The sequence below is a fragment of the Melospiza georgiana genome, chromosome 14 (assembly GCF_028018845.1).
Source record: "Melospiza georgiana isolate bMelGeo1 chromosome 14, bMelGeo1.pri, whole genome shotgun sequence".
Taxonomy (NCBI): Eukaryota; Metazoa; Chordata; class Aves; order Passeriformes; family Passerellidae; genus Melospiza; species Melospiza georgiana.
Window position 1 is genome coordinate 7851795 of NC_080443.1, and position 23263 is coordinate 7875057.

The window sequence follows — 23263 nt, forward strand, 5'->3', positions numbered from 1 at the left end:
CCGCCGCGCGCCGCCCATTGGCTCGCTCCGAGGAAGCGTCGCGCTGCGCGCCCATTGGCGGAGCGGGCGGTGATTGGCGGCGCGGGCGGCCAATGGGCTACGAGCGCGGCAGGCGCGGCGAGCGATGGAGCGCGGGGCCGTGCGAGCCATGGCGGCCCGGCTGGGCCTGGCCGAGCCCGCCCTGCTCAGGTACCGCCGCTCGCCCTGCCCTGCCCTGCCCTGCCCTGCCCTGCCCTGCCCTGCCCTGCCCTGCCCGCAGCCCCCGCCGCGCTGATCCCGCCGGGCCCGCCCGACCCGCTGTCCCGCGCCGTGCCCGGCACCGCAGCAGCGCCCGCCTTGGCTCCTGTGGATGCGCTGGAAGCCCCGGAGGCGCGGGCGGGGTGAAGCATTGCCGGCCCTGCCCTGCAGAGCTGCTGCTGCCGCTGCCCAGCATCAGGGCAGGGCGGCCGTGCCCCCTCAGCACCCCGGGCTCTCAGGCCGTGCTGCAGCCGGACTGCCGAACCTTGGCTCGGCTCCTGCGGGACATTGTGCCTCGTAACTGTGTTCCTGACGAGGGCTTTGCGTTCTGGGTGTTTTGCAGAAAAGCTGAGGAGTATCTGCGGCTGTCGCAGGTGAAGTGCACGGGGTTAATGGCTCAAATGACGGCGACGAGCAGTGCTGTGATGTGCCTGGACCTGGCGGCGGCTTTCATGAAACAACCGGTTGACAAAGTAAGGCAGTGTGACTGGGCGGCTGCTGCATTCTGCCTGACTCCACAAAACCGCTGTTCTCTAGTGTGTGCTGGGAGCAGGAATGGGAAATAATAACTAACTTTCCCCTAAATCCCACAGTTTGCTGTGGTAAACCTTTCACTGTTCAGTTTGAAACGGTGAAAATTGAGATCACTATCATAGTCCCTCCACTAACTGAGCTTGCTTTGGTATAACGTCAACTGAATTTGAACTCTTGTAGTAACAAATAGATTACCAACAAGGATGTTAAATTTAGGATCTGTCTCTTTTACTGTGGGAAGAAAGCAGCTGCTCTAAGAAATCTCTTACTATAGGGGTACCTGTAAACCTCCATCTGTAAATCTGCCAGGTGAACAATACTGAGCTGTCAAACTAATGCCTGGTATAACCTATTCATGGTTGTCCATTTACAGCAGAGGAGAATTTAATTGGACCTGACTCCATGAAAGTGTTGCTCATGTCTTCAAACCAGGCTTTGGTAATTTTGTCACTAATTACCTTGTGATAAAGGGGTCGTGTCATGTATGGAAATGTCAAACCTTACTTCCAGCGAAACAGCCTAAAAATATCACTGCATTAAAAGATGTGGCATTCCTAGGTGGTTAATCTTTCTGTGTGCAGTGAAAACATAAATTATTCATTGCACAAATTTGTTTAATGTAGCTACTGAACTTAATGGTTTTGTTGGTTGCCTGATTAAGATGTCAGAAAGGACTCTTGCTAATTCTTGGGGCTTGTCTTTGTCTTCTTGACAGAGCTATTGTGTCAAACTCTCTGGTTTGAACAAGACCACCTACCAGAGCTCCATGAAGTCTTTGGAGTGTTTGCTTGGGGTGAACCAAAGGCTGGGAATGCGAGACTTGGCTGTGCAGTTCTGCTGCTCAGAGGCAGTGACCATGGCTTCAGAGATCCTGCAGAGGTGAGGAAGCTCTTGTGGGCACACTGGGAACCACAAGCAGGGTTCTTAGCTCTTCAGCTGTGTAAAGAGCTTGAGTTTGGAAGGGCCAGATATCTCCTACTGATTGGAGCACTGAGGTGAGTTTTCAGCACTGAAAATCCAGCCATGAGCTGGGCCACTTTTTAGAATATCTGTTAGAAAGATTTAGTCTGTGAATCTCAGCAACTGATTGTCCAACTAGGAATTTTTCAGCTGGGAATAGTGTAAAAAATATAGGACTCTAAATCTCTGTATTTGCCCATAGCATCACACTGTCATCCATTTAACTGCTGATCATGGCACAGTTCAGAAGTAATGCTCAGTAGAAATAAATCCTCCCTTTTGGGGATAGACATCTCTTAAAATACACATCACTCTACTGTAAAACCAATAGCTAGAACACTTCAGTGGAGATTCAGCAGAGTTAACTAAAATTTCCCATTCTGTAATATCTGCTTTGAGCAGAGCAGTCCCTGAAGAGCTCAGTGCTGTCCCCTTGATAGCACATGTTTAATGCTGTCAGGTCAGTGCACAAAGGCTCTGCCTGCTTGGTGGCACTTAATACAAACTGGGAAAAAGTAGCCTGGGGCAGGTGGACAATAAAAAATGACATTTTTCAGTGCTGCATATCCACTTTGTCATTTTCCATTTATAAGCCTTTCTCTCTAACATTCCAGGGAACAAAGAAACTGTAATGCTGCCTTCTATTGTAGGATGGATTTATGGAAAGCATCTCACTGTAAATTTTAAGATATTAGGGAGAGCTAAAAGTGCTGTGTGGATCAGGAGCACAAGAAGTAGATTTTAGTGACATGCCTTGCTCCAGATCCCCAGTTTAAAACACCTCTAATTCCAGAAGAGGGGGCAATCCCAACCCCCTTCTTTCCCTCACCTGTTTGCTCCTCTCAGCCAGTAGCAGCTGTTTCTGCTTGAGTCTTGAGTGGGTTGCAGAGGCCCAGGTGGCCCAGCAGACCTGTTCTGAGTGACAGAGGGATTTGAGAGCTTCATGTGAGGCAGATGCCCCAGTGTCCCTTGCTGTTCCCAGGTACGAGTGCAGCCTCTCGGAAGCACAGCGAGCAGACCTGGATTTCTCCAAGCCCCTGTTTGTAACAGCTGCTCTGTGCACTGCATGCAGGTGAGTGCAGCCCAGACCTGCATTTCTCTAAGCCCCTGTTTGTAACAGCTGCTCTGTGCACTGCATGCAGGTGAGTGCAGCCCAGACCTGCATTTCTCCAAGCCCCTGTTTGTAACAGCTGCTCTGTGCACTGCATGCAGGTGAGTGCAGCCCAGAGACCTTCTGGTGAAATGAAATACCTGCTGACACACCATCCAGTGCAGCAGCTCATTCACTCAGTGTCTTGATTAGCACGTCCTGCTGCCCTGCTCCTGCAAAGCTGGAGCAAACCAGGCCTTTCCTCATAGAGAAGTCTTCAAAGTGCACTGCACAAAGCAAAAACTTACATGGCTTCTGGTGAAATACTGCTCAAGGTTCAAGAAGGGCTTCTCAGCACCAAGAAGCAGCCATTCTGAAGAAGGAAAAGCCCCAAGAGCTACACCATCCCATCCTGAGGGTGCTGTAGCATTTGGGAGGTGGCTCTGAGAGCTGTAGGCCCATGTCAGCTAAGAGAGGTGTGTGACTCAGCCAGCACTTGGGAAGAATTTGCTGGTATACAAAGATGTTCCTCCCTCAGCATTACACCTTGTGACAGTCTTACTCAGAGTACAGGTGCTGTGTAGTTGCACAGCTCCTCACAAGGGCTCTCTTGACACATTCAGTCACATTCAGCTCTTTGTTGCAGTGGCATTTTGTCCTGGGTTCCCTGTACCTTTTCCTAAAACAATTCCTTATGTAAGTTCAGCTCACCCTGAGTTTCAATTGAGCTGCATTGACTGAGTAGTGCAGGGGTCTGGTTTTTAACCAGATTTGTTTCTGAGTAACACAAGGATAGGTGGGACAAAAAGTCAGGCCTGCCTTCCTCATTCTCACAGGCAGTGTGAGTACAGTAATTACCACCTCACCTGTGATAGTTGCTGGAGTGTTGCTTTGTACAGAGGTAACTTTCTCTTGTAGGTGTTTGAAGCTAAAAGTGGACAAAACTAAAATGGTGGCTACATCTGGAGTGAAAAAAGCAATATTTGACCGGCTGTGCAGTCAGCTGGAGAAGATAAGCCAGCAGCTCAGCAGTAAGTTTGTGCCTTTGGCCTCAGTGCCCCATCCTGTTCCACTGGTGATTTCAGTCTGATCACTTTCAGCTGTCCCCCTCCAGCCAAACCTGCCCATCCATTCCATTCCAACATGTTTCCTGCAGCCCAGTTCCACTCCCAGTCCTTGCTTCTGGAGAAGTTGCCATAGCTTAACAAGAACAAAACTAGGGGAGAAGTGGCAAGGACAAAAATAATATTTTCCTCTCTTCTCAAATGCTCACTGCTCTTTCCTGTCTTTCCTGCTGCAATTTATTCCTTGCTTCTCCCATACTACCTGACCTATCTTGGATTCCTCCCTCTTGCCTGGTTTCTGCATCCTGTTAACATGGCAACCTGGCACACAAATTATCACAAACATCTTCTCAGGCTGACTCACTCCTGTGCTTTCCTTTCCCCCACTGCAAGATTAACAAGCAGAAGCCTTGCTGCTCTGCTACCAACTCAGCCATTCCCTGGCACCACCCCTCCTCATACACTGGGCAGATGTCAGGAATATTTCTTGTCCATTGTTGAGCCTGCAGCTCTCTGCTCCCTTTTGTGGGGGAGAAATACAGTATGTGCCGTAATGTCCTTGTATTTCTGCTGCCTCCTCTTTCTCCTTTCTCTTTTCCCAGGCTTTCATTTTTTACTTTCCCACTGAAAGTTATCCTCTCTCACTGTGTCTTCATACCCTGATGTTTCCTGCAACATGCTGCCTGAATCTACCCCAAAAGCTGCTACTTTCTCATAGGCATGTGCCATATAAACCCCCAAAGATTACCCAGCACTAAAACAACTAAAGAGAGCTGGGAATTTCCAGAAGAATTCAGGGAAGAGTGCATCTGTACACCTGCACAGCCTCCTGCCTCTTGTGGGTATCTATGAAAATAGTGGGAATGGAATAGAAGGGAAAGAAATAATTGGTAATCCTGCCTGAGAGACAGCGTGGTTTGCAGCGTGGTTTGGGGCAGTGAACATGGTGGATCATTTGGTTACCAATGCAGCAGCCTGCTAATTAAAGCAGCCAGTCAGTCCATGCCATACTTGAAGTGCTGGCACCTCTTGTAGAGCTTGAGCATCAGTCAGGACCAGGGAACTGCTCTGACTGCACAACAGTACTTGTGGAAGGTGGCACTGCTGTCCAAGATTCACATCTAAGCCACCCTTGGAGCCCCACATACCATTCAAATCAAAGCAACTTATTGTTTTTTTAGAGGCTGCTCCAGTGGCTGCAGAGACACCTGAGAGCTTGCAGAGCACCCTGCAGCAGTGTGAGCAGGAGGATGGTAAGTTGTGTTTAGCTGTGAGTGACAATCACCTCACTGGAGTGGTTCTGAGCTTTCCTGCTGCCCATGTTGCAGTTGTGTGATGGGCCATGGTGCTCTCAGTCCTGCAGACCTCTGTGGAGCACAGAGAGCTGGCAGCAGCACACAGGGGTTTATCCTGGATAGTCCCAGTGGAATGAAGGACAGCTGCTCTGTTCAGACACACAGGTGACTGTCCCTGCAGGTGAGGGGAGCAGCACCCACAGGATCAGACAGCACAGGGACAGCTCTGCTGTCCTTCCTGCTGTCTGTCCCTCTGCTCACTGCCTGCTGTCCCCAGCAGCATGCTGCCCATGATGGCCTCTCCTGAGCTTTCTTGTTTCCTCACAGGCTCTGAAGAGGATGAGGAACTGCCATGTAAACAGCCAAAGACTGAAACAAATCAGGACTATGAGGAATGGAAAAAGAAAATCCTGGAAAATGCTGCTAAGGCACAAGAGACAAGGAGTAGTGACTCTGTAATGCCACCCAGTAATGTAACTGCTGCTTGCTCTTGATTTTAACTCTCCCTCTGCTCTAACAAGAGATCCAGTAGCATGTGAATGATGGCTGCCTGGCAGACAGCTGATTTTATTTAGGTTTTAAGTATTTAAGAATGTTATTTTTAATAAATGACACCATGGAGTGGTGGGATTTTACAGGAAGTGTGTGTGACTGCTCACAGGCATTAGGGGTAGAATAGCTTCCTTCTCTTGCTGCAAGAAGCAGATAAGATTCTAATGCTACTTCCAGTGTAAATAAGTTATAAGTTACAGGCCCTTGGGCCCCTGCCTGGAAGCAGTCAGTGAAACAAGAGGAAGGGGACTAACAGTGCCTTGTTAAACTGCAAAGCCAGCAGAGAAATAAAGCCTTATTTTTTAGGGTTTTTTGGGTTTTTAAATAAATATTGTTCAGTCAATGAATTTGATTTATTTTCTTGTGTATAGGAATGAAGTCTCTTGTGCTTTTGTAAGGGGTCCCAAATATTCCAAGAAACAACAAAAGTACTGGAAAGAAAAGCTTTGTATTATGACATGATCTTGGCACAGGTACTTGGAATGCAAAATAAGAAACATGGAGATGTCTGTGCCTTAAGAGTGAAGATATCCAGAGGAAAAGGATGTTGACTGGGCAACAGATTTTTTGTGTCTCACAGTCATATGTTTAGAGAAGAGGCCTTTGTTTCATTTCTCTTGCATGTTTTCTGCCTGGCCTGTATCTCTGGACCCACCCAGAAATACTTTCAGGTTTGTCTGGCAGCAGGGCTTAAACCAATGCTGATGAATATTCTTGTTCCACTTCCATGAAATTTATTAGTATTAATTCAGAAATATACAGAGCAATGAATACAATGACATTCAGCATGCAGAAACACTGTGGAAGGAAAACATGAACAAAAGTGGGCCTTCATAGAAGGTGATAAATTATCAAGATTCTTCTCTGTCCCAATTCTGGAAATGCTGCAGATAAAGTCAGGACTATGCAAAGTGAGAAGCACTTGAGTGGAAAAAATAGCTAGACCAGAGTAATGCAGTCTTACAAACCTCATCATTAGCAACCAACACTTCTGCAAATTCAAGGGGTGTCAAAGTCCATAAAGTTCAAAGGAACTTCACAGGTGCCTTTGCTGGAAAGCTACTTTTAGTAATACTAGTTTCCATTTTTCCTAAGAGCCCATCCAGTTCACACTGAGTTTTGCAAAATCCAGAACAGGAAACCACAGGTTTAATAAATAATATTATACTTTTATCTGAGAGATTCTAAGTGGCTCTCACTCTATGCATATGAAAAGAGTTTAAAATCCAAAATAAGTTAATATTGTGAAGAAGCAGCTTATTGTTCAAGAGCTAAATGAGGGGGATAAAAGGGCTTCAACCTCCTAACTGGACTAAAGGCACAGTCTGGCAACACACTGTTTCCCTGTCACTGAACCTATCAGAAATGAAACCTGTTTTGCATGTCACACCATACCAGCTTCTCATACTGCATTAAAATTTCCAGAGAGGAGAAACAAATCCTCAAACTAGAACTTAGCAATTTAAGTGCTGCAGTCATGGACAACGAACAGCACTTACAAGTTTTAAAAACATAAAATCTCTGTAACTCCTCTTTCCTGCACAACATGAGGTCTTTTTGCATAGACCCAACAGTCATTAGGTGATTTGTATGCACGGCAGTTTCACACATCTCCTTCCAGAAGTTCAATCAATTCAACTTGCCCTAAGAAACAGCAGCAATGGACTAACTTAAGTTACCTCAAACCAGGGTTCCTCACAGTTCCTAACTATGCAGTGATTATTTTTTAAAGGAGAGAATAGAATAATAAAAAACCAAAACAACAAACCAAAACCACCCAAGCTGGAGTTGCACTAAAGCATCTTCATGTTGTGGGGAAATTACCTTTTGGAAAGAAATATAGAAGAAAACAATGTCTGTGTCTTTTGTTTAAGTAACAAACACCTGAGGGACAAGTTGTGCCACTGTGTGGCAGTTCTCTAAAGCTGGTAACTCACAAACATCAGTCAGGAAAAAGTCTTTAGAGATCCCATGCTTGGTGTGAGAGACCAGAAAACTGCCAGGGGTTTTCTGCTATAAACACACCAACAATACTCTGCAGAGCCAAAGCCTTCAGCAAGAAGTCAGCCCCAGTAACAGCCACGTTTTTCCACCACTCTATAGAACAACTAAAAACTTGTAAAAGCAAACAAAAAAAAAAAAGCTTTTGCTTTTAGAAATCCTGTGTTTCTTCCTTAAGGTTCTTCTGAAGCCACAGCACTAACACACAAAATAATTGAGGAAGACAGTCCCAAAACCTTAGGTTATAAAACAGGGATAGAAATGTTTGGAGACACTGAGTCCTCCTTCCACAGCCTCATGTCCATCTCCAGGAGTGGAGGAGGTTCACACAAGCTCATGCAAGCTTGACAGACATACTCTGAAATCTCTTCAGCCTGTTAGCAGCAGCCACCACATAAAAGTGTTTCTGTGAACAGAACAGAACAGTCCAAGTGTGAGTGAAACCAAGGCAAAGGAACTTTTCTGCAGCTGCCAGGGATTTCTCTTCCTGGTAAACCCATTTTCCTGTAGTGACCCAAGCTTGTGTGGGTTGCAGTGGTTCCTGCACAGCACTGTGAAGTTCTGCAGTGTTATTATGAATTGTAAATTGTCCAGGGATAGGTCTTTAGATTGTGTCATCTTTAAAATGCAAGTGCAGAAGTTTGCCAGCAAGCACTTGCAGTGCAGGACTGAAAGAAGTGCAAGTTGCATTTCCTTGCCAAGGAAATGCAACTCCCCAGTGACAGAAGAGAAGGAAATGATCCTGAGTTTGCCTCACAATTCCACATGCTTCCTTCTAAAAAGATCACTGTGTTCACCTTTTAGGATCAATTATCTACAATCAAATAGACTCAAACACAAATTATTACCTATCACTTCATAAAAACTTAGTTCAGAAGGAGCCTAGGGTTATCAGCAAGATCCTGCAGAGTTCTCTCGATGGGTTTAAGCCTAGGTTTGTTTCCTCTCTCCCACACTCCCATTTTGCAGTGGGAGGCACAAACTGCCTTAAGTTGCATCCCTACTCCTTAGTGACAACAGATCAATGCAGCTGCTAGCAATGGAAAAGTGTAAAGACAATGAAATTTTAACATAAAGTAGCATCTGAAGCCTCTGAACATGCAGAAAGAAAGATGTAAAAAACTTCTAAACACCAATCAGCGTAAAAATTGAAACCAAACTTACAAGAAATAGAAGCATGACCAAACACCTCATTTACAGGTAAAAACAGACCTCATAACTGGTACTCACAGCCAAGGAACCTGTGGGCACCAGGGAGCCACCACACCGGAGGGAATGGCTGTGGCTGCGGTGTGACTTCCCTGTGGAAGCAGAATTATTTACCTTCCATTTCCTGTGGGCCATGTAGCTCTGCAGCAGCAGCTGGGACTTGAGGCGGAGCTTGCACTGCTGGGCCTTGGCGGGGAGGTCCGAGAGCCACTGGTGCTTCAGGCACTGCGTGGCGCTCATCCGGCAGCTGCGGGGAGAGAGACAGAGCTCCGTGAGAGCCCGGCCGGCCCTCTGCTCCCCTCCTCAGCACCCCGAGAGCTCCGTGAGACCCGGCCCTCTGCTGTTCAGAGCTCCATGACACCCGGCCCTCTGCTCCCCGAGAGCTCCGTGAAACCCGGCCCTCTGCTCCCTGAGAGCCCGGCCCTCTGCTCCCCTCCTCAGGGCCCCGGGCTCCTCTTTGTTAGTGTCCTAGGGCGACGTTCTGATGCTTGTGTCCCCATCCGTGCGTTCTGTTTATGCTGGATATCATGTTCTGTGCCTCCAAGACTGGCTCTGAAGAGTGAAAGTTTTGGTTTTCTTATCAGCCGCTCCCCCACGGCTGGCGGGGCACAGACGGGACAGTACATGGTGCTGCTTTTGCTTTTCGCTTTGCTCTTACTTCTGCTTTGCTCCTGCTCTGCTCGCGCTTTTTGCTTCTGCTCATTAGTCAGTAGCTAAGCAGTCCAAATTTCCCCCTGGACTGTTTCTCCTTTCCCTTTTTTTGGACCTGGGTCCTGGGAACACGGAGAGTTTGCACCGTGTGGCTGCAGCAGCTGCCCCAGCACAGGACGGACTGATAACAGAGTGACCACCCCCAGGAGAGACTTTCTGAATTTGTCATCTTTTTCAGAGCAATGACAGAGTGGTGCCATCCGGCATTGTTCATTTTGTGTGCTGGGGGGTGCTGTTCCTATTAAATGAATAGGTTCTTTCCACTTCTCTCTGAGGAATCCTTCCCAAACCGGCTGGGGGAAGGGGCCGTGTAGGTTTGCTTTCTGGGGGGGCCCCATTTTGGGGGTTTTCTCCCAAATTTGCCCTAAACCAGGACAGTTAGGGATAAAGAAACTGCCCCGAATGAACGAACACGGTACAATGCCCGTGCCCGGATCCTGACAGCATCCTGCGCTCTCCAGCAGGAGGGGTGAGCGGGATGCAGGACTGACTGCTGCTGGCTCGGCAGTGCCTCGCTGCAGCTGGGCTTAGGTTAATGTATCACTTTGTTATGCAAATTCAGAACTTTGCTAACAGAAAAGTAACATTTGTGGTGTTATCTGTCTGTCCTGACAGCACTAGCTGTGCCTCGTAGTTAAAAAGCATATTCTGTGCCTCATATTTCAAAAGCACTGTTGTCTATTCACCCTAAACTTGGATCAAGTTAAGCATACTTTAATATCCTGACATCCAACAATGGGCCCAAATGCCACAGCCTATCCTAAAAGGTTTGGGAAGTATATGGTAATAGAGGAAATCTTAAGGTAGAGCTGTTGAGAACAAAGTTTAATTTGCCTTTTTTCAAATCAAAAGCCTATGTCTAACTCCTGAGCTCTGAGCTGTCTCTGAGCTGGTGAAAAGACAATTCCTGCCCGCCCAGCCTGATTTCAGCAGTCAGGGAGGGAGGGAGGGGCTGCAGGTCCTGCCCAAGGCCAGAGCCAGGGTCCCAGCAGGGCAAAGGTGCCTGCAGGAGAGCAGGGGCTGCCACACACCTTGTGAGCAGTGGGGCCAGCTGATCACTGCTCTGCCACTCACTGACACTCTTCTCTCACATACCCACTTCATTCACAGCTCCTACCCAGACTTTGAGAGGGTGCCTCTGGACACCCTAATCCCATTGCACAGAAGAATTGAAGACTCCAAAGTTTACAGTCTCACAGCAAATCATCATTACAATCTGAGAAAAAATCCTTAGATCTCTCCTGCTGGCAATACGCTAAATTTCACTTAATTCTTTGTTTTTCATAGGAACCTATTGTTCAAAATAAAATTTGTCTGATTTAGGTAATGATCTGGAAGCTGTTAATATTCTAAGCACTCCTTTGAATTCCCCTCAAACACACAATCTGTTTTACTGTATGCATCATTTCCTGATTTGATTAGTTTTGTATCACTACTCAGCAAGAGAAAAATTTCTGTTCTCCCAGCCAACTCCCCAGCCATGGTCTGACATCAATATGATCCTCATTCTCTGTATTGTTTCATATCTGCAATCACTTTGGATCTCAGTGGAGCCAAGAATGAGAAGCCACAAGCAGAGTTAAGTCCCAAATGCTCCCTAGTATCTCCCAAAAGCCTGTAAACCACTTTAGAATAGAACAATGCACATTTTCACAGCTGCAGCTTCCATTTATCCTCCATGGCATTCAAGAGGCATTTTTGCAATTTCTGTCAAGGCTTGTGACAGTCCAAACCAACAATAGAAATAGTTTTTGCTCAGAGAAGCAAAAGCTTTAGAGACAGATTCCTATACTGCAAATCCTTCCACATTTCCTGTGTTCTGCCTGTATTGATGCTACTGTGAAAAGCAACTTTTTTCAGCCAGGGTACACAGACACTTTCCTTTAAAACAGGGGCTTCTAAATCACTGAGGAACTGCCCAGCAAGCCCAGAGCCAGCACACAAAAATGTCACATAGCAGCTTCTCACTGTTGGCTGCAATCCAAACAACTGCCTGGTAAGAATTTAATATCACTGGTGCCACAGTTCTCACAATCAGACCCAGGTACCTTTTCTCCTTCACAAGCAGTCTGGAAATAAAGTCTTTGGCGTCCTCTGACAGCTGTTCAAATGCTTCTGCATCAAAATCCCAGCTGCAATTGACCACATAATTCATTGTCTCAGCATCAGTCTCTCCCAGGAATGGGGACAGGCCACTAAGCCTTAAAAAAGAAAGAGGGGGTGGGGGAGAAGAGCAGTTATCATATGCAAGGTGTGGTTTTCCTTCTATGACTCCTCTGCTTTGTAGCTGTTATCTGAAGGAGGGAAAAGGCTCTCAGCTATGGAGGGTTCAATTTCTCAGTCCCTGCCAGGATAAGGCAACAGGGGAAATTAATTTAGCAGTTCACTTAGGTCAGGGAGCACCATTAATAGGTCCCCAAGGAGTGGATTCAGTGAGGATTTAGAGACATCCTTCAGTGCCTTCCCAGCAAGGAAAGCTAGAGGGACTCAAGAGCTTTCCCAAACTGGGGGCCATATCCTTATGTGGCTTGAATTAAACAGAATTCTGAACAATAAATTACTTTTTACAGTTAGTCTCTAAGCCCATCTTTATTGCTTCCATCATTTATTACTTCATTCAGTTGGGTTTTGGCTAACATACAAATTTTAATCAGAAATGTATCCAGTTCACAGAAAATGTCTGTGAAAGATTCTGGGATTCAAAACAAGCCCATCAGAAGGCAGAGACTTTGGACAGACAAGCTGTCCATGGTTGCCATCCAGATGTCAGAGAAAAGTTTTTGGCCTATTCATGACAGGTCATTTCTCAGACCCATGGCCCAACACAGATCATATTAATTCTCCTGAGCAGATGCACACCAAGTGTAAGATTATAAAATGATCAGATTACAAATTTAAAAATTGATTCAAGTCCTCAAAAATTAAAATTCTCACATATTTTGGGCAACTTTTCAGAGTGAAAAAAAGACCTGACCCATTTACCATCACCTTATCTAAGTAAGATGATAAGGGAGAAGAACATTTACATATTCATCAAAGGCTCATTTGCTGTTTAGAACTTTGGGCACACAGTGAGGTGCCCCTGTATGGAAAGCTTGGGAGTTTTAGCAGAATTCCTTAGGATTGGTCACAGCCACGTGGGCTCAGGGGCTGCTGCAGCCTGGCCTGGCCTGCAGGGCCCTGGGCACTCACAGCATGTATGTGATCACACCCACGCTCCACATGTCCGTGGGGAAGGACACAAAGTCATAGTTCACCACTTCGGGAGCCAGGAACTCCGGAGTCCCAAAATTCACCTTCAGCTTCTCACAGGGTTTGTACCTGTACCAGGAGAAGAGCCAGCCATGAGTCAGGAGCTGGGAGCTCATCCCCCAGGGAACAGCAAGGCACAGCTTTTGGGAGCCTGGCAGGGGAGCAGAGCTGAGCGCTGGCAGCCAGGGCAGCTCTGGGGTGACCTCAGGGAATATTCCATCATTGTCCCTCTGCCACAGCAAAGCCACGAGGAAGAACAAGGACACTAAACCCTGCAAAGGGCTCCCCCAAAGAGTCATAGCCAGACACCACAGGATGCTTTCCAGATGTTGTCCAAAACCCATAAACAAAACAAAGCAGTTTTGACTATACAAGATTTGGAGGGCACTGGATTAGTGGGATGTCCCCAGCTACAGCTCAGGGTGAACATCTGCACCACAGATATAACTCAATATAGCTGAGGTGGGACTGAAGAGGATTATTTGGGCTCAGGAACAAGTAACAGTGACCCCATATGGGGAAAATGACCCTGTTCTTTTTGCTACTGCTAAACAGGGAAAGGTTATAAAACTGAAGCAGTAACAATTGCCACTGATGGCAGCTGGAGCCACATCTGTGTTCTGACAGAACAAACCACTACAGCACTGCCTGGAAATCCCTTTCTCCTGGGTGATCTTGTTGCAAAACTGCCCTCCCAATTGAAAAACCAACCAAACAAAACCCCAAACTCAATGTACTTTTTTTTTTCTTCAACAAGTATTTTATGGAAACAAAGTCCTTGAACAGACACTTCTATACAAACACATAAATATATATGTGCATGAATGAACCAGCTTTTAGCTGAAGAAAAATCTCAAAGGATTTAGGAAATAATTAGAGAAATATTATTGTTCTTACTATCCTAATAATAGTAGAATTAATTCCTTTTTATTCTAGGGCAATTGACCTATGCTCTCACTGCTTTTCTTTAAACTCATGCAAGCAAAATAAAAGAATGGACAAAATTTCCTATTTTTCTGAGGGTTTTCTGTTTCAAATGAGATGGCTCAAACATGCTTTTTCTTTCTTTTTTTTTTTTTTACCTTCAATCAACTTAACTACTTGAAGAGTTTAGCAGATAATTTCTACAATTAGAACCTGCACCATGAAACCCTGCAGTCATGAAGTCTCTGGGAGCCTTCACAGAGTCCCTAGAGTAAAAGCTCTACATGGGGAATAATTTTGAGATAATTAGAATAGTAGTAAAGCTTTATTGAAGAGAAATGTTATTTGAAAAAGTAATTAGATAATTAATGCACACAGCAGAAAACTCATGCCTGCAAAAGCAAAATGCTTAACTCATTCACACAGAACTATTACAGAGCCATCAAAACACAAATCCTCACCCAAGAACTACCAGAAACATGTCAGAGGTTTGGTTTGGTGAGTTTGATTTGGTTTTGTTTTTTAATATAATTCACAATTGAACTTTCTTACCTCCTTGCTAATCCAAAGTCAATAATTTTAATCTGGTTTCCTGTGTGATTTACACATAGGATGTTTTCAGGCTACAAAAAGAGAAGAGGGTATTTTGATTTAAATGTTTGAGAGAGATATCTAGCAAAAAATAGTATAAAATTCCCTCCATAAAAAGCCACAAATGCACTCAATTTTTTTTTCCAGTGAGAATGTTTTTCAAGGTGGGGATGGGGGGTGATGGGGTCCAGCTGTAGAACTGTCTATGAGCCAGCCTGGTTTAATGTCATTTGTGTAAGGGGCTATTTAAACAGGCAGGAAAAAACCAATTTGTATTTCTGTTTAAAAATATCCATTATTAAGGGACTATTAGGAAAACCTTGCAATTTTGCTGCAGGTTGGTTCCAGGCAGGAAAAGGTACAAACTATAGAAGATGATTGAACAGGTATTTGTACACTGTTAAAAAGGATAGGGGAAATAGAGGGAAGACTGTGGGCATTTCCAGCCAAGGAGGTTTTGGGTGAATTTTTTTAAAATCCGTGATAAAAGGGAATTGTTTAATGCTACAGAGAATGAAAAGCTCTGATTTAAGAAAGGCAAAACCCCAGAATCCTGATGATTCCAAGCAAGCTACTGAACAGACACTGGAAAAAAAGTAATCAATCTCTAAAGCTCCATTCATTGCAGCCATTAATTCTATTCCTTTATGACATGAGTCCATGAAATGAGAAATTACTCCTCAGTGTTCAGAGATTCTGTGGTGCCTAAAGCAGCACCACTGAAGCACAGAGAGCACAAACAACTGACCTTCAGATCTAAGTGGAGAATGTAATGCTGGTGCAAGTAGTGGACTCCTTCACAGATCTGCTTGGTGAACAGGATGGCATCCAGCTCTGTCAGGTGGTAATTTTCATCTGTGATCCGGTCAAATAATTCCCCACCATCAAGACTAAAATTTTCACACAGAAAAGCATTAAAAACCCTAAAATCTTGCATTAGCCCAATGATTTATTTATTTATTTCCACATTAGGAATTTGGCTCTGTAATTGAGGATCCTAACAAAACATCCAATAGAAAGTGTATCAGCAGCCTCAATGACTTCAAGAGACTTATTTCTCTTGAAATTAAGTATCAATCTAAATTCAGAAATGGCAAAGTTGGCACTAGTATTTGGGGCATACATGTCAAACCCAAACCCACATGACCTGGGGATCCTATGGGACCTGGAGAACCTGCAAGGTTCTGCACTTTCACTAAAGTGTCTGTTGTTCTCTCATCTTACTAGTCATGGGAAAATAAGTCTTCAACCTACTAAATTTACTAAATGGAACTTCTCAAACTGAAAGCTGTTTCACATGATCTGACAAGTGAACTTAATTCTGCGCAGAGGAGAAAATTACTCAGAGATAAAGCTCTGACAAGCTTTTAACCTGAAGAAATTACTTTTAAAGCACTGTTTTTTCCTTCTGAAAGTGAGATTAACTCTCTTTTAGGCTGGGAAACCACTCACTTCTTCACAGCTAAGGATTATCCCTCCCTATTTGCTTTAGTGACCTGAGAAAACGCAGACATCTGACAATTCCTGAGATAATTTAAACTTACTATTCCATTATCAAAGTGATGTTATTTTTTGCTTCAAAAGCATCATAAAGCTGGATCAGATTCACGTGATTTAACTGGTTCATGATGTTAATTTCATTTTTTACTTCCTCCTGAAAAAAAATGACAAAGTAACAAAAAATGAGCAAAATAGACTCCTTGAATTCCACCACACTAAAACAGAACTATTATTTATAAAGCCCAACAACAGCTACAGCACAGATTTCAAGGGGACTGGGGGTTTAATCATGAATACAGGAGATGATGAAGAGTCACAGCAAGCCCAAGATTTTGCAGTATTTGATGGTACCCAAGGATGAGCTGCCCCTCATGGGCAGCTGGGGGCAGTGGTGCTGGCCCTGGCAGGGAGGGCAGGCTCAGAGCTCCCAGCAGTGGGGTTACCTTCTCTTTGGCTCCTTTCACTTTGATGATTTTGGCTGCCAGGTTGAGCCCCGTCGATATTTCCGTGCACTTGTGGACCTGCCCAAAACGCCCCCTGTGGATGCCAAGGAAAAGATGGGAAAATGGGAAAGATGGGAAAGCAGCTGAGCACAGAAACCTCTCCTGGAACTATTCTTATCATGAGCAAAAATAGCCCAGGACAAAGTGAACGGGGTCGGGTGGCCAGCAGCATGGAGCTCCTCTTTCTCTCAGCTTATGAAGGATTAGGTTTATCTTTCCAGCCAGTTGTTCAGTGCTTACATTAAAATATTAAACCCCACTGGTCCTGCTGAGGTATGATGGCCTGGCCATGCTCTGGCTCCCTTCTGTAACTGGACCCCCTTGCTGTCCTTCAGGGATGTTAGTGGGTCTATTAACAAGGATATTTCTGTCCTGATCCCAGAACTTTTTAAATGACCATAAGACCAGTAACTGTAGCCACTCCACAGCCTGCATTTCTGGCATGCTGTAAATTCTCCCCCATGTCATGTTAATGCCCCTTGGGATGATTCCTCACCACCATCTTCCCTGCTGTTGCATCACATTGCTTATACTTATTAAGCCATATTTGTATGTGGATCAGTGTGTAAATCAAGCCTTCTTGTCACATAAGTAAGGATACAGGAATACAAAAGCTGAAGCAGCTGCAGACTTCCTATGAGTGAAAACTAAACATAAGGTCAGAATAATTATAACTCTTCCTTAGTTTTCTTTAATGTGCAGCTCAGCACAGAAAAAAAAAAATTGGAAGCTGCCTGGCCTAATGGGCTTTGTTGACTTTCAAATGTTCTGAATCTGTCTGCCTTAAGGGTACAGGTTCTTCCCACAACACTGAGGCCAGGATTATTAAAACAAATGAAAAAAACAGTCACCAGGATGGCAGTGAGGCACATGAACATGGGACTGGGGCAGAAACCATCCATCTAAGGGACATCCTTGATGTGACCACCCAAAGGGCTCCAGGATGAACCGAGCCCCTGTGGCTGCAGAGAGCTGGTGTGTCCCTCCCACCCAGCCCCTGGGGGCAGCTGCAGAGCCCCCAGAGCCCGGGGACAGGCACACTTACCCCCCCAGCACCTGGTGCCGGCACACGGAGTAGCTGGCGGTCACCTCGGCTTGCCGCACGCTCACGACGCGGTGCTCGAACGGGGCTGGAGGAGAGGGGCTGTCATCTGCAGGGGACACAGGCTGCTCTGACACTGCTGCCCTCCCACTGCCCTGCTCCCCCTCCTCACACCAGGGACTGCACCCCACGCCTGTGAGGGGCTTTCGCTGCTAAATCCCTTGTACAGACAAGGATCATGGTCCCAGAGCTGAGATCAGCATCCCACCTCCTGAACCTCCACTCTGTTTTCTTAACCCACTGGACACCTTCAGGAGACCAACATTTTAGTTTATGCATTAACAGGAAGGGCCACCAGAAAATACTACCTGAAAGTTTGAAACAAATTACACTTATCTTTAAATTGTTACATGACAGCCAGAAAAACCAGCAAAAATACACAGCACTGAGGAATGAGGACAGTGATTGATAAAATCATGGGGTTCCTCTTAGCAGCAAGAATCTTGCAGTTTCCAAATTAAAGGTGCAATTATATTAGCATTACAAACACTAAGTTCAGTCTGTTTGTGGTAAGCTAAATTAGTTAACTGTGATCACTTAATGTCCAAGGTTTTCTAGGGTAAAGCTTCATTAAACCCATATTTTATGTCCCCCATTGAAAGCAATTTTATAATTAATCTCCAGGTATTTCAGGCTGCAATTTAACATGTATTCAACTCATCTCTAGCCCCTGCTCAGAAAGGCAGAGCAGTCAGGTCATCTGCCCCTGTCTGTACACTCAGGAACATACACACACACACGTGCTGCCAGGAGAGAGCATTCCCTGAGACAAAGCAACCAAGTGTTCCCTCAGGAACCCAGAGATTCTGGCCAATAACATAACAGGCCACAACAAGAAACATTTCCTGCAGTACTTTCTGTGCTCTGGATCTCCACAGTTGCTGAAGTGTGCTTGGTTTGCACCCTCTATCTGAAGGAAGAAATGCTGCATCTAAAGAAAATTGAGTTTTTCAAAATTCTTGTACTTCTCATCACACATACACTTCATGCTATTTTATTTGAAATTATTTTTTTCCCAAAACACACTTTAAAAAAAAAGATACTATTAAAAGAATCTGTGAATTGTTATTCACATAGTCAAAGGTACCCAATGCAAAAAGCCCTTGAAGTATAAGACGTGGGTGTTCCACTGAGCACTGCTCCTGCTCTTGCTGTCTGTACAACAGGCAGGAATAGCAAAAACCCACAATGTACAAGTTTTAAGAGTAGCTGTGAGCAACTTACCAATGATTTCTCCTTGAACTGGAAGAGCTCTGCCAGCTGCCAGAGACTTGGTTTTCTCTGGTGCCTCTCCTGTACCCTGCTGAGCATCATGTCTGCTTCCCCCTGCAGTCTCAGATCCCCTCCTCTCAGACTTGGTGTCTGCTGGGCATTTTTCTGCTTTTGCTGTTTCTTGATGGATTTTTACTTTTACCCCTGCATCTTTCACAGGCTCCTTTGCAGAGGTATTCTGTGAGGTTATGGGCTCACATTTTAATTCTGATTTCTCTTCAGCTTTTTCACCTGGTTTGGGCTTGCTCAGGAATGGCTTTTGCTTCCCTGTTTGAGGTGCAAGTTCATTTTGCTTATTGTCCCCTTTAACTTCTGAATCTGGCTTGGGGCTGATGTTTTTAGCACTCTGTTGAAGTTTTAATTTGTCAGGCTGCTGTTTGACTCCTTTCAAGTCTGCTGGTGTGGATTTCACTTTGGAACTTTTACCTCTGCTGTCACTTACATTTCCCTCCTTGGCCATCTCAATCTTTTCTTTCATGTCAGTCATATGTACACTGATGGATATCCTGCAGAGCAAACAGGAGACATTTGATATTGATGCAGGTGGCCAGCCTGGTTTTTGTAACTTTGTGGGGGAAGAAAAATCTGTGCATTTCCAAACCCATACATTTCTATAGTATGGATAAAACCTAACTGTACCAATCCTGCTGGGAATGACCCACAAACACTAAGGGGAGAGCACCAAAAATCATGCTGGCTCCTTCTCTGTGTCCTCCTCTCTCTACATGTCTGCCCTTCAGCTGAACAAAATGTCTCACCCTGCAAAGAGTTAATCCCACATTTGAAAACTTACCCACTTTTTGCAATTATTACAGTTGGTCTAACAAAACACCACTCAGACAGTGATTGCCTGCACAACTTACAGGCTGATTAGCTAAATGGCTGCCTGCTCACGTGGCTCTACAAATCTGATGGCTTGTGTCCTCTTCCAGCTGGCTGACCTGCACACTCAGCCATCTGGGTTTGGGTCTTCTGATGGGATAGCATTCTTTCCACAGCCTTCTCTTAAAAATCTAGTTTTGATAAACTCTCTCACTCCAGCAATACTATTTTCCTTGGCATTTTAACTACTAGAAAAGTTTACTGATTTTTTCCCTCTTGTGTTGCCTAAAAAGAGTACAGGTCAGAACCAATTCTCTGTGCTCCTAAACTCCATCAGACATTTGAGTGATAATGTTTGAGTCAACTGTTACAGCTCCAACTGTCATGAGCAGTCTGATTTGACCAAGGCTGAACTGAAACTTGTGAAGTTATAAAGGAGATTTTATACAATGGCAAATGAAGCCAGCTTCTGATGTCTGGGAGAGAACAGACCTCATTTTCACAAAGGTAATTGCCTCTTCTACTGGAGCAACCTCATTACAAAAGATATTCTAAAAGAAAATGTTTCTGCTTTCTTAAAACAAGAGTGTGCAATGTCTGATTTTCTGCACCTTTAACACCCTGGTGCTGCTGTGGTGTGAGCTGGGAGAGCAGCTGAAGGCAGCTCTGAGCAAACACTTCCTCTGCTATCCAGACAAGCCTGAGCTCAGTGGGACTCTCGGGCACTTCTCCAGGCAGGGGAACACAATGTTCCTCTGATGCCTCTGTGTGGGCTCACAAACTTCATTAGAGCTGCATCCATTTCAGAGAGGTGTTTACCACCCTCATGTGACTTCTCACTCCAAACCATGACAATGCTGGGCTGCAGCTGCCCCTGGGGCTTACTCCAGCTTCTGCCTTCCTCTTGCCTGCTGGCCTCCCTCATCCCCAAACCAAACCTGGGGCCCAGACACCACATTTGGACCCAGGACCAATGGAGAAATTCCCCACCCAAAGTCATACATACATTTGTGGGTGTGTATGGATGAGTGTCTGTCACCCCCACACACACATATAAACCACTTTACAGACACCCACCCACCCAGAGGGGCACTGGCAGTTAAAATCTGCCACAGAAGTTCCATTTGTTGGGGTTTAGTTGGAGGGGCCTTTTGGTTGTGGGGTTTTGTTGGTTTTTGTCATGTGGGCTTTCAAAATTTTAAATAAAAGGGATTAAAATAAAATCCCAGATAAATAAGCCAAAGGAAAATGGACACACCTATATGAGGAAAATATTAGCCTGATAGAGATGAATAAATGAACAATCTTTAGGTGACAAAACACTGAAAACATTGAGGAGAACAAACACAAATTCTTTGGTTTCATCATACACTAATAAATATCTCAAATTCCTTTCACCCCCATGGCTATAGAAACCAAGGAGCTGGGAGGGAGTGAGTGGTTTGAGTGAGTGGTTTATAACTACCTGAGTGAGTGGTTTATAACTACCTGAGCTCCTCTGTGGTGGTCACCTTTCTGTGTCAGTGCTGCCACCTCAAACCCCTCTGTCCCACCTGAGCCCTGGGCTGCACAGAACTTCACCCAGGGCCCCCTGAGTCTTCTGCCTTAACCCTTGTAGGGTCTCTCTTCCTCTCCCACCACACAGGAGCTGCCTCCTTTAATGGCCTGGCTTTCCTTTTCTCCCTTGTAACCCATGGAAAGGTTCCAGGTCCCCCAGAAAGCCACCAGCAAGGCCATTACCTGGTGTGTGTCACTTCACAGCCCGTGTCAGATATGGCCCTGGACGTGGAGGGCGCAGCTTCCCGGGACGCTGCAGCTTTGCTTTCATTCTTGCCAGGCTTCTGGTGAACGAGCTGCCTGTGGCACTCAGCAGGGCCTGGGGCTCTGTCCCCCTTCTGGCCTTCAGCAGGAGTGCTCTGGTTGCCTGCAGGATCTTGATGTACGAAGGGAAGACCATTGTGTTGATTCCCAGCTTTGACATCGATGTTCTTTTGCTGTGGACAGCTCTTAGAGCTCTGTGCTTTGCCAGCACCTTCTGCCCCTTGCTGCTGGGCTGTCCTGTCTTTGAGCTGGGGTTTGGAGTCAGCTTTGTGGGCTATAGCACTGGAAATGGTCACCTTCTCACACGCTCCCTTATTTTCATCCAGCTTTTTCACATTTTTTGTCTCTGAATAAAAGAATCCATTAATAAACTATCCTTGGCAAAAGTCATGGCGAAACAGAGGAGGAATAAAGCAACACACCTCTCAAAATAACCTGCAGAGTTACACTTGAAAAGATAGCATAAATCTCCCAGAAGGTTTAAAATCCTTACACCATCAGGCTGGAGATACTACTCATGCTCATGGCTTAAAACCAGAGATTCACCAGCTGGACTTGGATTCCTTAAAGCAAACAAAAAAGCTGCAAGGCTCAAGTTCATTGCATCTAAAACCTGAAATCACTTTGTGGGCAAATATAACAGGTAGTTTAAGGCACTGCAGATCCTGCAGGACCCTCTTGATCCACACCCCTCTCCCCAGTTAGGGGAGTAGGGACAAACCCAGCAGGACTGCAAGTGACACTGAGGCATGAGACAGAGCCTACTTGCAGTCTGCACAAAAGGTTCTCCATTAAAAGGTTCTCCATCACCTTCCCATGACAGTGGCTGTGATTATTAACATTCAGCATGCCCAGATCACCAGCAAGCAAGGTTTGCTCACAACTCTGTGCAGCTTTTGGGTCAGAATTGTGAACATTTGCTTTGTTTTTGTCACTTCCAAAGCCATGAAGCTAAAAAGGGGACTGCCCATAAGGATTCACTGACAATTTGTGAAGACAGCAGCATGACAGGGCCTGCTCAACATCACCTTCACCCCTGTGCAGCTCCACAGGCATTGACAGTGGATGCAACAGGGCAGTGCCCTGACAGATGCAACCTAAATAGGAATCTGGCCCTGACACATCAGGGAAACTTGCTGATCAAAAAAAGATATTCTAGTGTCAACACATCCCTTTTTCAGAGAGGGGGAAGAGGGAGGGCTGCTCCAGAGATATTAATGGAAAAGAACTTGTTGGGTTTGCTATGTATAGGGCCACTATCTTCACAGTATCTCCAAACAAGCTCTGCTCTCTGATTTCAGTTCACTGAAACCCAACTCAAAAAACCCCAGCTCTTCAGCTAAACAAAAGTGCTCCTTTTAATTTCTGTATCTTCTAGCTTTTTGTGGTGCTTGATCCTAGGGATAAATCATCTTGTGAAGGTGGTGAGAACAATTCCATTCTTCCAGTACTGAGGGGCAAAGTTACTCAGTTACATCTGAGTAATTCAGGTAGTGGGAAATAGCAGGCTATTAATTTCCAGTTTGTCTGCTGCACATTCTGGAGTCAAAGCTTGCAGCATGCCTGGAGTGATACATACCTTCCAGAGGCTTCTTGCTTTCAGTCTGGGTTCCTCTGCTACTAAGCACATGCTTAGGCTTTGCACCACTCTCCTCAGACTTATCCTTGGCCTAAAAATGACAGGGGAACACAGAAATTACAGTTACAGCCAAGAGTGTCTATTTCCCACGAGGTTCCTGCAGCTATGGAGGCATTCAGACTCTGAAAAAACGGAGAGTTCCACCTCTTGTGAATTATTAGTCAGTGCTCTGTTTACTTCCTTC

At 45.4% G+C, this 23263-nt stretch overlaps 2 protein-coding genes across 2 annotated transcripts in view; one reads left to right on the top strand and one right to left on the bottom strand.

Moving 5' to 3' along the window:
- Positions 1-124: 124 nt before the first annotated feature.
- On the top strand, positions 125-5815 carry ORC6 (origin recognition complex subunit 6). The gene is made up of 7 exons (XM_058033883.1): positions 125-189; positions 581-710; positions 1487-1650; positions 2714-2803; positions 3740-3852; positions 5067-5138; positions 5508-5815. The coding sequence occupies exons 1-7, from the start codon at positions 125-127 to the stop codon at positions 5672-5674; spliced, it is 801 nt and encodes a 266-aa protein (XP_057889866.1). The 3' UTR covers positions 5675-5815.
- A 645-nt stretch (positions 5816-6460) lies between these two features.
- MYLK3 (myosin light chain kinase 3) overlaps positions 6461-23263 on the bottom strand; it is a 33738-nt gene continuing 16935 nt past the window's right edge. Inside the window, exons 2-13 of the mRNA XM_058034368.1 lie at positions 23020-23110; positions 21360-21786; positions 18750-19303; positions 17469-17574; positions 16364-16457; positions 15965-16074; positions 15169-15310; positions 14382-14452; positions 12846-12974; positions 11702-11854; positions 9057-9189; positions 6461-8139 (exon numbers count right to left, since the gene is read on the bottom strand). Of these exons, the coding sequence (XP_057890351.1) occupies positions 8068-8139; positions 9057-9189; positions 11702-11854; positions 12846-12974; positions 14382-14452; positions 15169-15310; positions 15965-16074; positions 16364-16457; positions 17469-17574; positions 18750-19303; positions 21360-21786; positions 23020-23110 (2082 nt within the window). The 3' untranslated portion in view covers positions 6461-8067. The remainder of the gene's footprint in view (positions 8140-9056; positions 9190-11701; positions 11855-12845; positions 12975-14381; positions 14453-15168; positions 15311-15964; positions 16075-16363; positions 16458-17468; positions 17575-18749; positions 19304-21359; positions 21787-23019; positions 23111-23263) is intronic.